Source organism: Mauremys mutica, chromosome 8, assembly GCF_020497125.1.
Source record: "Mauremys mutica isolate MM-2020 ecotype Southern chromosome 8, ASM2049712v1, whole genome shotgun sequence".
NCBI classification, from domain to species: domain Eukaryota; kingdom Metazoa; phylum Chordata; order Testudines; family Geoemydidae; genus Mauremys; species Mauremys mutica.
In genome coordinates this window covers 16,674,378-16,691,182 of record NC_059079.1, presented here as the reverse complement: position 1 = coordinate 16,691,182, position 16,805 = coordinate 16,674,378, and the positions used below count along the sequence as shown (strand labels likewise).

Sequence of the window (16,805 nt, the reverse complement as noted above, 5' to 3'; positions counted from 1 at the left end):
CTTTGAATAGTCCAAATTAGGCAAAAGAAAAATAATTTGTCCCAAGCTTTATTGGTAAACTCCTTTGACAATTGACAGTTTAACATACTAATTACTGTAGGCCTTAAAACAATGAAGAGATGGATCAGAAATGCTGTTCACATAAGGGTTTAAATTTTGTCCAGTGTAATTATCTTGTTGTTGTAAAAGCCAGAACTAAGCAATTTTAGTTAACATTTATTCCTGGAGGAAAGATCAAAGAAGCAGGATGTGTTTGTGCCATACTATCCCCCGCCGATTGGAGAGAGAGTAATGCCAGAGCAATAGAAGCTCTCAAACACATAATCTGATCTATTCATCTCAGACAAAATAAAAATGATAGGCATTAATTTCACACATCTGTGTGTGTACACACACACACACGATCAAGCCAATGCTTTAGTTTTCCCATGTTTCAATCAGCTCTCAGTACAAATTAGCCTGTTAAGGTAATAAGATCACATCTGAATTGTTAATCCACCCAAAACAGATATGCAAAGGGCTTTTAAAGTACAAAATATTTTATTACACTGCATACAGATGAGCAATTTGAATTGCTTTCTTTCTCCCACAAATACATCTGATATACCTACAATATCACACATATTTACACTTTGTCCACTTAACACCTATGCAAAACAGATGCAGGTTAGTTCATTCAAATCTGTATGAACAGGAATCAGTTAATATTTGCAATATAAAGAATCTTAGTATGCATCACATCCACTATTAAGTTAAAGTTTAAGATGCTGTACCACTCCTTCCAGTACACTAACAAGACCCCATTTGTTTTTGTACTCTGAACACCACAGCAAAGCTATTTTCAGGGGAAGAAGGTCATCACTAAGCTATAAGCCATACTTTATGTGCCCTGTACTGAGGCCCCAAAGACTAGATATGAAATATTGCTTCCAGTGTTACAAAAATACACAACCTCTGATGAGTTTTACTAGTTAATATAAATTTACTCCAGAATGTGAATACAAATCACTTTATTTTTTAAAAAAAAGCTAATAATACGCAAGTCAGGTGTAACAGAACTAGTTATTTAAAAGCCGCTACTGTATTTTTTGGCATTTTAAAAATCTATACAAATTTGTATTCCTAGGTGACATCACTAGTCTGCAGCACAGAAGTTATAGTAGGAGTTTAAATTCTATGACATGGTTTGTTAATTCAAATTGTGCTGTTTATACAGAATTGTAAGATCTATAATAATCTCATCCAGTAGCTTCAAAAGACAAACAGCTGTTACATCAAGGTAATCTTGATGCAAAAAGCACATCTATCAACAGGTGTATGCAAATCCGTAATATTTACAAAATATGGTATCACTCTACAATTTTCTTATAAAACAAAAGGTAAGGAGTTGATGTAGATGATGATGTAGGGGAGAGAGAATTCAGAAAGTCCTTTTCCTCTGTAACCTTCACTTCAGAATCATCGAAAAGCAACCACTTTCCCTCATATTCCTTCAAGCTTTGTAACACATACAAAGCTTTGTTTTCTAGTCCACTGAAAGCTATACCATTTTGATCGCCATTTTCAGTACTTTTATCAAACTTCAAGATCCCATTAGTACTGGTAGACTCAAAATTTTTATTTTCAGTTAGTGTATTAACAACCTTTTCAGGGTTAGTTGCTTTGTTGTTGTACAAGTCACAGTCAGACTTACTTTTTTGTCCTCCGAGAAGTCCAACAGCTTCCATATTCTTTTTGCTCAAAGTTTTACTTGACTGTGCATTTCCATTGACTCTAAAAGAGACTTCACCATCATCATAATCTTCAGCAACAGCTCTCGCTTCCTCCTCATTCAGTGGTTCTGGCTTAATCACTTCATACATCTGGTCAGTGATGAAATTGCCCTTGTCTAATTCTAGACTATTAAGATCTGTAATTTTGACAGAAGCCGTGTAGTGTCCACTGCTAATTGTAATGCCACTGTGCATTACTACTGCAAATAATCCATAGGTATCATTAGTAGACTTTGTGCTCCATTCTTCTAGTGACAATTTAAGAGGTGTCAATAAGGGAGTATTTATCTTTGACAGTCCACCATAACAATCAAACCTTTGAAAGAAAAATGGTAAAGTTAGAGTATTGGATCATTTCACACTTTTCTTTGTGACCTACAAATGATTATTTAAAAAAAAAAAAAGTTTCTAGCCTTTTTCTGCTACTCCAATGTATAGACACTTCAAAAGCCTGGACTTAAACAACAACCAAAAAAAACGTTTCTGTTTGTTTTATAAATAATAGGAATGTCAATTCTGGTCTTCCTCAGTATCACTAGAAAAATTATTGGGGGACTCAAAGGATGTATATTAACACAACTTAACTGGAGGGGTGAAACTGAATCTTTAACAAAGATTTCCTTTCTCCAAAACGTTACTCAATTATTGGCACTAACTAGATGTTAACCAAAAATCCAAAATTTTAAACGGTGATTAAAAATCCCTTCTCTCAATTGCTCAGATTTCACTCTTCTTGTCCTATTTTTTTCTTCCAGTCAGATTAGAAAGGAGCTGACTTTCTCATGTATAAACCAGTCAGGCTCTCAATAGGTGTGACCTGAGACAGTGTTTTGGCTCACTGTCTTTGGCAGTTCTTGTTTGTTTTGCAGGTGTCTTTTGTTCCTCCAAGCCTAGTGATTTTAGATATAGTACTGCTATTCCAAGTTAAAATGCTGAAACAAAAAGTGGAACCTTAGAATAAACCTTCCAGACAGTTTCAGCTGCATCCCTGACTCCAGTATTAAGTTTAATCTCTCTGTTCTTACTTCCTTGTACTTTGGCCGATGATATCTTTGCAGAAGGCATTCAAGATAGTTCAAGGGGAAAATGGGGAAACTGGATTCAGTTCAAAATAGCATCACTGGCCTGGATGGAAGTGTGAATATTTTTGAGTGAGGATCTGAAGATCACCAGGACAGAAGAAAAAAAGATAGGACATTTGGAAAACAGCTGTGTAACCTAGGAATTGTTAAATAAATCCTCAAGGAAGACAAAGTGTTGTTTAAGCTTATAAACAAACTGAGGATCAAAAATATTGAGGGTCCCTATAGTTTTATTTCTGAATTGCTTGCAGAAGGATCAGAAATGTATGGGCTCTTTCATCTGACTCAGAATATTAATTAAAACAAAACAGAGACATGCCTAAAATTAGTTTGCATATTAAGGAATATGTACAAGAATGCAAGGTAAACATTTTATAACTCAAATAGTCTACTGAAGAGGAGGCAATAAAGAAGACAACTGAGGTACCTTCATTAGAATTCTGCTCTAATTCCATCAATTAGTTGTTTGTTTGTTTTTTAATTTTGTGATCGGATTTTCATTTCTACAGCTCCAGAAAGGTAAAGATTACTACAGCACTCATGGGCACTTGGGAGAAATTCATTATTTAGGAGCTTAGAAGATTACAAGACAAAATATTGTAACATAACCCTTTGAAAATGTGGTTATTTTACAAACAGACACATTTATATTGGCTATAAATATATGTACATAAAGTTGCTATCAGTAATTGTTTACAGTGTATCCTAGCACCACTCATTTGTCAATTCATGCTTTGTGCTACTCTCACCTTCCACCTGGATTCCTCAAGCACTTAATTAATATTTATAAAGTTCCAAAATACATCTTGAATTAAAGTATTATCCCCATTGTATAGATAGGGACTAAAGCCCTGAGAAATTAAGTGACTTGCTCAAGGTCACACAGGAAGCTTCTAACAGATTTTGGAACAGAATATCTCCTGATTCCCAGGCCTCATGCTTCAACCTCTAAAACATCCTAAATCAGTAAGTGAAGTTCTAACTTTAGGTAATTTCATTTAATATCTTGAATTCTGATTCTGTGCAGTTTTGAGTGTCAGGAAGATGGAACATGTTCTGGGACTGAAGTAAAGTGGTGGAATATTGAGTTAATAAGCACAGATTGTCCGTTTACTGCTTCCTGAGGAAATGATGCAGGTGGCAGGAAAGTAATCACCTGTAATTTATAATACTGGGAGGGCTGGAAAGCCAGATCAAATCTGCTTATGTTGTTTCAACATATGAAAAACAGTAAGTAAGCTCAAATAGTAATGTTAGATCAGTAATTTCTAATGTATTGATTGGATGATCATTACAACAAATAACCTTCTTAATACAGTTTATAATATAATGAAAATGTATTCAGATGTGGCCTTCTCTCACCTAAAGGTTATTTCTCTACAGAGATCTGAATAGTGCTATTGTGACTTGCTCACGTGCTTTTCCAACTTGCTCCTAAAACAATTGTATTAAGATGTTGCTGTAGCTAATTCTCAGATGTGTACTGCTATTGTACTATTCATATTCATTTCTATTTGCTAGAATATTTTTATTCACATTCATTAATTTGGAAGAAAAAGTAGATACTGAAATTAGGCACGGTAACTTTTTCAGCAAAATAAAGATTTACGTAGTATAGGAGCATATTGCCAATGCTCAGCTACAGGCACTGACATAAATGGCACTTATAGTAACTAAATTAATGCAGTGGAGTGTTTTTAAAGTCAAAGGCATAGTCAAATTACTATGGTCCAAATGTGGTATACTTTAAAAATGTGTTGTGAACGTGGGAGGCTAATCTCCAGTATTTTCTTTCTAAAATGTCCTTTACTCAGTGACAAAATCGCTACCATCTACAGTTGCCAAATCCAGTTTTATGCTCTGTAGCTTCTTTAACTAGTTATCCTGAAGTAGTTAACCTATCCCCATAGTTGATATTAACAAGTTTTTCTTTTTTTTAAAAAAAAAATTAAAAAAATCTTAATTTCAAGTTCCATTAGGAATATAAGAAAACAACAATGTTGGCATGAGATGTTGAGAATATTTTCCCCAGCTTTCACAAGGGTATTACAAAACATGGTAAAAATCTAACACTGAGAAAATTCTTTAGTGGCTTGCTAAAATAGGAAGAGCCTATGCTAAACAACTTGTATTCCCCTGTTTTCACAAGGGATTTTTCAAAGCTAAATTCAGTCTACAAACAATTTTGTTATTTAAACATTTGCATCTGTTTTGGCAAGGTTTCTCTTCCAGCAGCACTGTTTCTTAATATAGTTTATCTGCAATACTCACTCTAAGCCATTAGCCGCAAAGCACTTCAAGTGAACTGTTATAACTTCAGGCATTTTATCAAATAAAAGACTGCGTTCTGCTTCTGTGTAATGACGACAGTTTTCACAGAAATATTTATCCTCTCCGACAATCCTCTCTACTGATGCAAACTGTGAAATTGCCCATTTTAGGGTCTTCATTTCTGTTTTTGGCTCTGGAGAAACTACAAAAAAGAATTTTTACATTTCCAACATATACCACAAGAATTTTAAAACAGGGCTATAAAAGTTAAGACACTTGCAAGAACTAGTATTAAAGTTAAGAATATTAAAAATGCACCAAATAGACTGTAAACCAAGATAAGTAAATCATCTCTGCTCACTGAATTTCCGGAAGTGCAAAAATGAGAGATACCAGCCAGGATGTAGATTAACTCAGATTGAAAAGTAGTTGGTGTGCTGCTTTGTTTCAGATTTAAACAAAATCTTCAAAGGCTGAGATAAGACAAGCGCACAACTCCCACTGACTTCCCTAGGAATTGTGTATGTGTATCTACGAGCAGAATTTGGCCCCTTTTAAAAAGGTAGGTAGGTTTCCAAAATAACCAGCAAGTTCTTCTTCCCCTGTCATGTCTGGTTTGCACTGACCGCTTTAAATCAGATTTAAAAAAAAAACGTCAATGGCAACATCTGCAGTAGTGTTTTAAATCTTTAAAAAAGAAAACGTAATTGGAATTAGGTGTAGTCTATTTTAATTCAAGATGAATATTTTCATCTTTCCCCACATAATGTAATAGGAAGTCAGGATAGTAAAATCTCGTCCAAATTATATCATTAGGAGTTTAAACAATCTTTTCTTTACTACCCTGAATGGTGACACTCTAAAGGAACAATGACAACTTACATTTTCAAACTGAAACGTAAAAAAAAATTCTGAGCACGCTTCAAGCAGTATATATCCTGTTTTTCCCTCAAAGGGTTAGATACGGGGTTTTCTACTTCCCTGCTGCTTATAAGGATTTTTTCAACAAGGCCCAAGATCATCATCATCATCAAAATGATCAATTGTGAAAAAGGAACTAAAATTGACTACACACACCAAGGTTAGTTAGAGAAATATATATAAAATTTATTTCAGCTTGTTTTGTGCATCTAACATTTTACTCTGAGGTGTCAGTTATAACTACATTAGGCAAAAAAAATTCAGATAGAAATTCCCTTTCAAGTTGATAGTGTCCATTCAAATGAATAAAAGGATAGCAAGTACTTGTACTTCAGGAGAGTGAATTTAAAGTAACTTTTTTTAATGCTTTTTGGGATCCATCCATGTTATCAAGGTTATGTTTCCAATTCTAAAGAAAATCATAACAAGATATTGATGTGGCCAGGACCAAAAGCAATTTCTAGTAACATTCCTTTATAAACACCAAGGGCACATCTCCCTCCCTCCAATCCCAAAACTATAAATATATTAATCAGATATGCACATTATGACTCTTTACTGTTACTTACTTTCAGAACTCTCTTCTGCTTTAGAAAGTTCATCTTCTTGTACTGGCACACTGATGTCCTGAAAGTCTTCTCTTCTTTCAGTAAAACATTCACACTCCAAACATCGTGTTCTCAATACCAACTGACCCTGGAACAGTTTCTCCACTAATTCAAAAACAGCTAACTCTGAACCTAGAAAAAGTTACGTAATATAAACAATCTATTAACAAAAAGTTCTTATCCACAGTAGTACATTAAGGACAGTTATTGGTACTATTCTTTCTGAACTGGCATGGTGCACAACAGACATGGTCTCAGTTTTAGATCTTCAAATTCCTTAATTTGTTTTATAAAATTTAACAGACCATAAAAAACAAGCACATAATAATTTTGGGGTATTGAATAAAGCATCTGAAAAAAATCTTGATCTTGGAACACTCAAATTTTTCAAATTTTATTTTAAGATTGGATTCCAGATTTATCCTTTACTGAAAATGTCTCATCTTGGGTAATTTGTTTTGTATCATTAATGGATTATGTATATGTTGGCATTAACCTTAAATGATAAATAATTCTCTTGTGAGGAACATAAACACTTGTGGACTTTTCAAAGTCCATAACCCACATTCTACATTATAAATTAGCAAGAAGTAATACGATTATAAATTTGGCATTCTTCCAACCTATTTACGCTGCATTACTAGAATCACCTTATTTTCTGCTCACACTCTAATTTCTAATTATTATTATATATCTTAGACATATCTGTATGTCAGGTATTTCTATATATATCTAGGATTACATTGGGTATAGAAATTTTTCATTTAAGGAAAAATAGATTTCAAATCCTCACTATGGTATTTGAGCACTAACTTCCCAGGTGTATTTGTTTCTCAGTCCTACTGTGCTTACATTAAGCCCACACATTTTTTACTAACCTTCTTGTAGTGGTTTTTCAATTCCTTTTTCACCAGCACTTTCCACAGAGGATGCAGGTTCAAAATACTCTTTTATATTACCATTTTCACACTTTACAGATGCCTCTTCAATCTCACAGCCATCAGTTTCTTTCATCTGCTCTTTGGATCCGAAGTTGTTTGCTAGCTTTCCCACACTACAGAATTTAGACAGAATGCTGGGCTGTTTGCCTGAAGACTTAAACCAGTTTAATCTAAGTCGTGATTTCTTCTGTGTTGGCTTTGCAATCTCATTTTCAATAGAATACTTAGCAATGACATCTGTATGATTTTCTAGTTTCTCTGCTGTTGCTTTCCTCTTTGACCTGGTCTGTCTCTGATTTTCCTCTACTGCATTATGCTCCTTGGATACTTTAGATTTTTTCTTTGCATTCCCACTCTCAGTATCACTTTTCCTTTTCCCATTTCCTTTGGATAGTTTGTCTTCAGACTCCTCCACAGTGTGACTGCTTGTTGCATAGTCATTTTCCTCATCAGGGCTGTTAATGCCATTGCTTTCAGTATTTTGATTAGACTTCTCCTCCAAGTGAGCTATAGGCTCTTCCACTGGCATATTTTTCAGTTCTTCCTTCTTTAATATCTGACACGTTTCCTGGATGTTACCTAAGATACACTGTAATACTTCCTGGGCATCATGTTGCAGATATCCTTCATACATAGGGTTAAGTTCTCTAGGAGGAAAAAGGGAAGTGTTATATAGTTTTGAAATGATACATCTGGAGACTACCACATGTGATCAGTTGTGTTACAATGAAACTCCTATGCAGATTTTATATTTTTAAAATATGTCTGGCAGTGAGAGAGCCCACAGACTAGGATGGAAGCACAAGAAGAGTCAAAGAGGAAGGATTTGATAATTTCAGGAACTAATCCAAAATTGTGTAGCACTTCCGTATTAATCACAAAAGGATGAAAATTTTGGAACATAAGACTAAATTTTACAATAGAAGTTAAGAAACTAATACTAAAGGATTGATACAGATGTATTACTTTGTAAAACACTTTTATGTTCTCAACTGAAAGACTATATATAAATGCAGACACAACCTCACAATATCCACGTGCAATAAATGTTTCTGGACATTTTACACATGAGAAAGCTGAGGCCAAAGATGTGAATTGACTTGACCAATGTCATACTTCGGAGGCAGTCTGACATAGAACCCACATGTCCTAACTCCTTGTGTCCCCTCTCTATTTGCTACACACTGCCTTTCTGTGATAGAACAATACCACAAGATTAATGTCCAGGTGTATTATCAATAAATACCACCAGTTTACCTCAATTATTTAATCATGCCCATCCCCATTAACTGCTACAATTGACAAAAAGCAGAGAACAGTTTTAAGAACTACTTCTGCACTGGATTAAGAATAAAAAATTAGATGTGCAACACTGCAGACTGTTTACTAAGTAGGTAACTATAATATGATTTGAGATTCAAAATTAGAGATGTTTGGATAAAAAGTCCAGGCCTGAAGAGAAGGTTCCCGTACCACAGGTAGCCACAGAAAGGAGGCTGGGGGCAAATGGACATTTCACAGGCTGAATCCTGCAAGGTACTGAGAACTCTAGCCCTGATCCAGCAAAGCACTTAAGCACATACTTAAAGCATCTGCGTAGTCCAAGTGACATAAACGTATTTAAATGCTTTCCTGGATCTGGGTCAAAGTACTCAGAACCTTACAGGATCAAGGCCTGTAATCTTAGCTCTAAACCTTGATACCTCAAGAGATAGCTGAAACAGTAGATGCACAAATTTTATCTTGGGCCACCTTCTGACGGTAAAATTGACTGGGATTATATCAGTTTTGCTATGCTGCTAGAGAATTCTGAGCAGCAGAACTGATGCAATCCCCTGCATGGAATGTGGGAAAAAAACAAAAACACATTCCCTATGCTAGTGTATCAAATTTAAAAACATCAACCCCCAATATTTTCTTAAGATTGTAATACACAAATTATAATCAGCTCAAATTTCAGTGAAAATTCTGATATTTCATTTAAGATTATTTATACCTAAGTGTATTTAGTAGCCTTCTTGGCTGAGTAGCAAGTTCATCTGTATATTTTTCTGGATTTAATAGAAAACTGGCCTGAAGCTGTTCCACTGAAAGAATCAAGGAATGCAAACTGCAGATTAGTTCATAACTTGCCAAAGGATCTTCTTTACAACTTCCCTGTAATCATAAAAGAAAAGACAATAGTTGAGCTTTTGCCTCTGAATACAACAGTTGAAGGTTTTTTCCCCTGCCTCTTTTATCCCTTTTCTGTCAGTCATTGCCAGCATTTCTATTAGTTAAAGGGATGGAAGCAGGTGCTTCTTGAAACATTCAATATATTGATTCTTTGCCTGCAGGAAGTAAACATGAAAAACCAACAGATTCCACCGGATATTCTATCCCCAAAATAATTCTGGGGCGGGGGTTGGACAGGGCCCCACCGGGGCAAGGGGCGGCCCAGGGTCAGCCACTTCAGCTGCAGAAGTCATGGAGGTCCCAGAAAGTCACGGAATCTGTGATGTTCGTGAAAGACTTCCAGTCTTACTTATAAACCTTCCAGAAATAACTCTGAAGGGCACTGTTATAAATTGTAAATAAGTCAAAAATGATACCACTATAATAAAGTTAAATTTTCTTCAACAGGAAGTTCAAAAAAGCTCTTTACTGTGTGCCCCTACATATTCCAAGACACGATAGTTTAATTTATGCTGCACTTACTTGCAAAATTACAGCTAAAGAAAGATCAAATGATACATATAAAATTTACCTTGTCTGACTTTTGTTCTCCTTCATCCTTTAACATTTCTCTCTTCTTTGAAATAATGTTAAATAAGTGTTTCACTCCAGTTTTAAAGCCAGGGCAAAAATATAACACCTAGCAGCAGCAGTATAAAACAAGAAAAAAAATTAAGTGAGCAAAAGTTGTACATGAAACTAAAGTTAAAAATAACATTAAAAGTCCATGCACATAGGCCAAGTTCTGCTTCTGCATCTCTAGGTTGTTGCACAGCACGCAAGGATGCAGAAACCTCGATGGCCCACACTGTGCAAATATAGGTAAAGTACAATTTTAAAACAATATTGATGTTAAAAACTTAAGCACAAGAGTAAAGGTTCTTATGTGACTCTCATCACTGTGTCATCTGAGGTCATAAATACTGTAATACCACAAACATTAATGAATTTATCCTCCCAAAGTCCTTGTGAGATAATTCTTTCCTATGTCTATTTTACAGGTAAGGAATTGAGGAAGAAAGATTAGGTGCTCAATCCAACATCCACTGGAAGTCTGTTGCAGATCAGGGAACCTTGTCTACCAAATTTCAGTCCAATAATTTAACCATGAGACCATCCTTCAAAAGTTAAACTTCCCCCTGCCACTCAACACTCATTTTACAGTACAGTGAGAGTAAATACTGCTGATATTCAGGAATGTATAGCTGTAGTGGAAAGCTTACTTTTAAATTCTCTGACTATTTATAGTTATCTCCACTAACTAAAAGTAGGATGGAAATTTGAAAAATCTCACTCATAATACTTAAAACGCAAAAGGGAGTCAGATGTCCAACTTCCTGTGATTTTAAAGCTTCAAAATTTAATAAGAATTGGGCAACTGACTCCCTAAGGCACTTAAAAATTCCACCCAAGTGATTAAAGGGATAGATGATAAGTCAGTTAACATGAATGACTGAAAAGTAAACTAATCTGTTTATTTTTTCACTTTACTACACTTTTTACACTTGTGTAGAGAAATGACTAGTCAGCAGTTTGTCTTTCTGGTTTCCTGCACTAGTACAAAGATACTGAGTTTCCAACGTTGCAGGGGAGTGCTTCAGTTTTAAAAGAGATTCAAATTAGTTATTTTTTTAATTTCATAAATTGGGAAAAATTGGGAAACCAAAATAATAAAATTGTGAGTTTCAACTTCTTGATAGTATCTCCTAGAATATTCCAACTATTAGTGTTAGATGGAACTCTGCTTTATTAAATTAAAGGGCAATCTGCATCCCTCTGCAGAATACAAAGGGATTTACACCACCAAGTTCTGCCTCCACTCGTGCACCTAACTTGGCACAATGATGCAAAACGAGGAAAGTGGTGTGGTCAGAGAACAAGTTTAGCCAACTCATGCCCAATCCTGGGAGCAAACCTTAGGGCAACGCAGTAATTTCTTTATAAAACAATTACTCCTGCAAGTGAGCAGGAGTAGATATAGATATATGTGCACCATTGGCTGCCTTGACTGTGTGGTATCTCCCTTCAATCCCATTTTTACCCAATACTTTGTCAAACTAGGAGTCTAAAGTGTTTGTATAAAAGGTTTAACGACAACGCAAATATCTTTTCAAATCCCCCAAATATGAATTTACCTGAAGTATGCTGTTAAGGTAACAAGTATTGCCAAGATTGTTCAAGCCCACAAAAGGCAGCATGTTGTCTTTTTTCTCACAACTAATGGGTGAAGGAGGCTGTGCTGCAGGAACAACCTGATCACTATTAAACAGAGAAGAGAGTACGTAATAGAAAGCAAGGCTTTTTTTTTTTTAATTTTAGAACACATGCATATACATCTTGACCTTTTGAAGTGTTTGTCCTTCACATCATTAACTTCTTTTAACACTTGGGGCTGGATTTTTAAAGGGAGTTGGGTAGCTAAATACCTTTAATTTTATATAGTAGTGTAAGGGACAGATTTTTAATCTTTTTATACTGTCAACAGATCACAGATGGTACCAAAACTATCAGTTTTTGAAGCTCATGCTATGCTGTATGCTCAAAGATGGAACCACTCAACAGAAACAGTATTTTCTAGGAATTTATGCAAAAAGGTTTGCAATAAGCACACAGATATTCCAGAAATAGTACAATACCCATGTGTAGGGCCCTACCAAATTCACAGCCATGAAAAACGCATCATGGACTGTGAAGTCTGGTCTCCCCCATGAAAGCTGGTGTTTTGTATACTTTTACGCTATACTATACAGATTTCACCAGCATTTCTCAAATTGGAGGTCCCAACCCAAAGGGCATTGTGGGGATGGGGGAAGGGTTTGCAAGATTATTGTAAGGGGTCACAGAATGGCCACTTATTTCTGTGCTGCCTTCAGAGCTGGGTGGCTGGAGAGCGGTGACTAGGCACCCAGCTCTGAAGGCAGCACCCAATCAGCAGCAGCGCAGAAGTAAGAGTGGCAATACCATACCATGTCATTCTTACTTCCACGCTGCTGCTGGCAGCACTGCCTTCAGAGCTGGGTTCCCAGCCAGCAGCTGCTGCTCTCTGCCTGCCCAGCTCTGAAGGCAGCACTGCCACCAGCAGCAGTGCAAGAGTACCATGACCCCCCTATAATAACCTTGCAAACTCCCCCATCACAGCCCCTGTTTAGATCAGGACCCCTACAGTTACAACACCATGACATTTTAGATTTAAATAACTGAAATCATGAAATTTATTATTTTTAAAATCCTATGACTCTGAAATTGAACAAAATGGACTGTGAATTTGGTAGGGCACTACACCTGGCCAGACAGTTTCTTCTGAAGTCCTTCAACCCAATATGGAAAAAACCCTACAAGTTTTTCTATAACATTTGAGTTATTCAGACTTCACTACTGCAGCACTAAGCAAAAAATGCCACCGTGTATACTTTCCATTCTAACCTTCCCCTTCCCATCGCCAAATGATTATCATCGGAAATTCTTGCACACAAACCCAAGGGCAAGACTCAATCCATTATGTAGAGAAGCTAGTGTAGAAGCATTAGACTGGTAACACATTGCACTGGTGTAATAAAACAAAGGCTTAAATGGTCATCAGTGCATTTGTAATTTAATGTGCTTGAGTAATTCTCTTTTTCCCATCTAACCCTCTTCATTATCTGGTATGAAGTGAGCTGGAAGCCTCATTCTGGAATTGAGGGACACCGGTGAAATGTAATGGAAGAAAGGTAGTATTGGAACTGCCGATGCTTGTACAAGTACTAGAAATGGAACTTTAAAATCCAGAACCTTTCCCAGGCACTAAGTCTCACTTAAATCTCATTTTGAAAAACAGGTTTGTGGTTTGCAAATTCTTTAAAGCCAGAATATCCTTTTTTTTAAATAATTTGGTACGTAAATCTTTATAAGTAGCATCTATTAGCTTAGTGTATTGATCACATTCTCCACAAGTTAGACATTCTACAGGCAAGGTTAACATCCATAATAAGTGTAAACTCAGTCACCTCTCATTTTCTTAAATTAGGTTTCAAATACCAAAATCAGTTCAGTTAGATGAAACTGACTCAAGCATTCCATTATAACTTGCTTTGTGAAATTTATTCTCTATTGGAGCAGTGCATCAAGCAGAACAGTTTAGTTTTCAAGAGCCAGGTTGATAAGACATCCATTTATTAAGACGTTTTTTACTCCCACTTGTCCATTATTAAACAAACTATTTCTCATATAAAAAAAAATACTACTTAGAATGTTTAGCATTGACCAGGTCATAATCAGAAAATCTTAAACAAACTCTTACATACATTTGTGACTCTCTGTATTCTGAACTCTTTTGTTCATTTTCTTGTGAATCTGTAAAATCCAGTGCTCTTTTCGTTTCCTTTTTTTGGAAAAGCTTCAGGGAAAGTCTGTTTTTCTTTGACGGGCTACCTCTCAAAAGCCCAGTAGCGTCAGTCGGTAATACACCTGGCATTTTTTCCTTACTCACAAATAATGGGGACGGGGAATAAGATCACCCTAGACAGAAAGCTGCAATCGGCAGTAACACCTGTCAAATACATGTTACGTTTACTTTTATTATGGGAAGCGGCCATGCATGCAACAGACGTTCATGACAGTACTTTCTAGTGGCCCGCGTGGCTCAGGGCAAGAGCCGTTTCCCCTTCAGCGATCGGAATCTAGGCGGGGGTGGGTCACGACCAAAACCAGGTCGTCTCTCCTGGCTGCGTCCAGGGGCTGCGCTGACGTTTCAGGCTAGTGTAGAAGCTCGGGCCCACCTCACAGCACACACGGGCTACCCCACCTGGTGCCCGTGTGGCGTTTCCAGCAGGGAGGCCGAGGAATGGCTGGGCTGGAGCCTGCCTGACCCGCCCTGGAGAGCAGGGCTGTGGGGGGGGGAAGCCCGCCCAGCGATAGCATCAACAACCGGAGCCGGCAGCGGGGTTTGGCCGGGACGTGGGACGCCGGCCGCTCCCCCGCGCCACTTGGTACCCGCCGGGCCCCCGGCGCAGCAGTTAGTGAGACTAGAGCGGACTAAGCCCTTTATTCCAGCCGTTCCCTCCCCCCTCCCGGGGAGGGTGACCGCGACCGCAAGAGCTGCTGGAGCGTGTCCCCGGGAAGGAATCACAGACTGAGGCGGGAGGGGAAACCCCCAAACTCCAGCGGCCCCAGAGTGAGGGGAGGCGCCCTCTCCCTCCCCCCGCTCCTGACCCGCAAGGGACGGGGCGAGTCCCCCGGACTCCTGGAGGGGAGGGTCCCTGCCGGCGCCGCGTCTCCTCACCCGCTACATCTTCGCTTGGCCCCGGTGCCGCCGGGAGGGGGCACGCTCTCCTAGAATCACCCTCCCTGGTTGCTATGGAGACTACAGGGCGCCCCAGTCCCGCGCTCCCCACAACGGGAAAGTTGGCGGGTTTTCCCTGGCCCCAGGACCCGACACCTGCCCCCTCGCGCCAGGGCGTGTGCGGCCTTCCTCATTAAACGCCAGCAGAGAAATCCCTCCAGGCCCCTCGGGACTGAAAGGGTAGCAGCGGCCAGCAGAGCTTCGTCTCCTCACAAAAATCTGGTAGGCGCGGTAGGCCGCATTATGGGGCGCGCTAGGAACCCCAGCACAACTGTCTGTCTCCTAGACTCAGGCAATATCTGGGCCAGCCCGCGGGGTCCTGGCGGGGCGCGCGCGTGCGGCGGTAGAGGCCTGGCCAGAGGGCTCGAGCCTGGGAAGGGGATGGGACGGGTTAAACCATCGTACATGGATGCCTGCCCCCCTCCTTTTCCAAGGAAAGTGAGCAGGTCCTGACACACCGACTCAACCCCCCCACCCTTTGCCGCCTCCGCCAATAACAGCGCGAGAAGATCAACCAATCAGCGTCTTGCGCGAGCTGATTATGCCTATGACGGTATTCAAATAGACCCGGGGAACTTAACGGCTCTCGGAGTGGAGCGGGGGTGGTGTGTGGGGCGCGGTAACGGCCCGAGCCCAGCCGCGGACGGCGCGGCCTGGCAGCCTGGTGGCTGGGGGAGGGCGGAGCTTCGGAAAGAAGTGGCGCGAAGCGCGCAGCATCTCGGAGTGACTCTGGACTGGGCCCCCTCCCCCCCCCGAGAGCCTGCCGCGGGCTCAGCCAGCCCGGGGAGCTCGTGGGGTCGCCCACGGCGGGCGGGTGCGCCGCCTGCTCGGCCCCGCGCTCAAGCTTTTCCCCGCAGCCGGCTGCGAGAGACGGATGGAGCCCGGCGGGCACCTGGCAGCTGCGAGTCCCACGTGGCCGCTCGCCTCCCCGGGCTGGGCTTTCAGAGAACAACACGCGAGAGAGCCCGGGGAAAGCTCCAGCCGGGAGCACGCGGGTGGCAGAGAGCGATGTGAAAGTTCAACCTGAGCCTTAGGTGTATCGGTTACCGGACCTTCACCATTGGCCAGAGGGGTCCCGGCTCCGGCTGCGCCAGCCCAGCCCGAGAGACCTTGGTCAACAGCTCACCCGTTAAACGATATAATCTTCATCCTTTAACCCGTTAACTTTTGTAACCGCTAGTTACATTCCTAGTTGCAAAGGGACAGAAACAGCTCAGGTGCTGACTCTGGCCCGGGAGGCGGAGCATCGCCTTTGGGCGGGAAGCACCCTGCTGTACAGGAGCAGGGATACAGGTAATAAATGCAAGATGAAGAGTCCTCCCTGTCTCCACTAGGTGGTACCCACCATGTGTAGTTCAAATCAGCACATGCAAAGTAGGCCACAGCCCTCATCTCTCTCTTTTTTTTTTCCCCCTCAAACATTTCACCCATACCCTTGCTTCTGCTTGACCTGATTTTTTTTTTTAAAACAAAAGTCAAATTTTAGTTGTTTCTTATAGTTTTACTTTAAAGGTGATGTGCCAAGGGGAAAAATAGGTTTGTGCCCTTTTTTCTTCTTTCTGATTTCTAGAGCAGCAGGTCTGAACATTTTGTGGAGATTCTCTTTGAAAATATTTTCCTTTTTACTTTAGAAATCGAGACTTTGTGACAGACTCCATGGACAGTGGAGGAACTAG

General features: G+C 39.5%; 1 protein-coding gene across 2 annotated transcripts; it reads right to left on the bottom strand.

Annotated features, from left to right (window-relative positions):
* Window positions 1–768: 768 nt before the first annotated feature.
* Window positions 769–15,384, bottom strand: USP1 (ubiquitin specific peptidase 1). 2 transcript variants are annotated; one of them, XM_045027617.1, is made up of 9 exons: window positions 15,070–15,384; window positions 14,093–14,337; window positions 11,945–12,068; window positions 10,342–10,449; window positions 9,592–9,752; window positions 7,533–8,242; window positions 6,616–6,786; window positions 5,126–5,327; window positions 769–2,088 (listed from the first exon to the last, which is right to left on the bottom strand). In XM_045027617.1, exons 2-9 carry the CDS (start codon window positions 14,260–14,262, stop codon window positions 1,350–1,352), a joined length of 2,385 nt encoding a protein of 794 aa, XP_044883552.1. In that variant the 5' UTR covers window positions 14,263–14,337; window positions 15,070–15,384; the 3' UTR covers window positions 769–1,349. The 2 variants fall into 2 exon arrangements, with proteins under 2 accessions (XP_044883552.1, XP_044883553.1); XM_045027618.1 differs by lacking the exon at window positions 15,070–15,384 and adding an exon at window positions 15,000–15,014.
* Window positions 15,385–16,805: the final 1,421 nt, after the last annotated feature.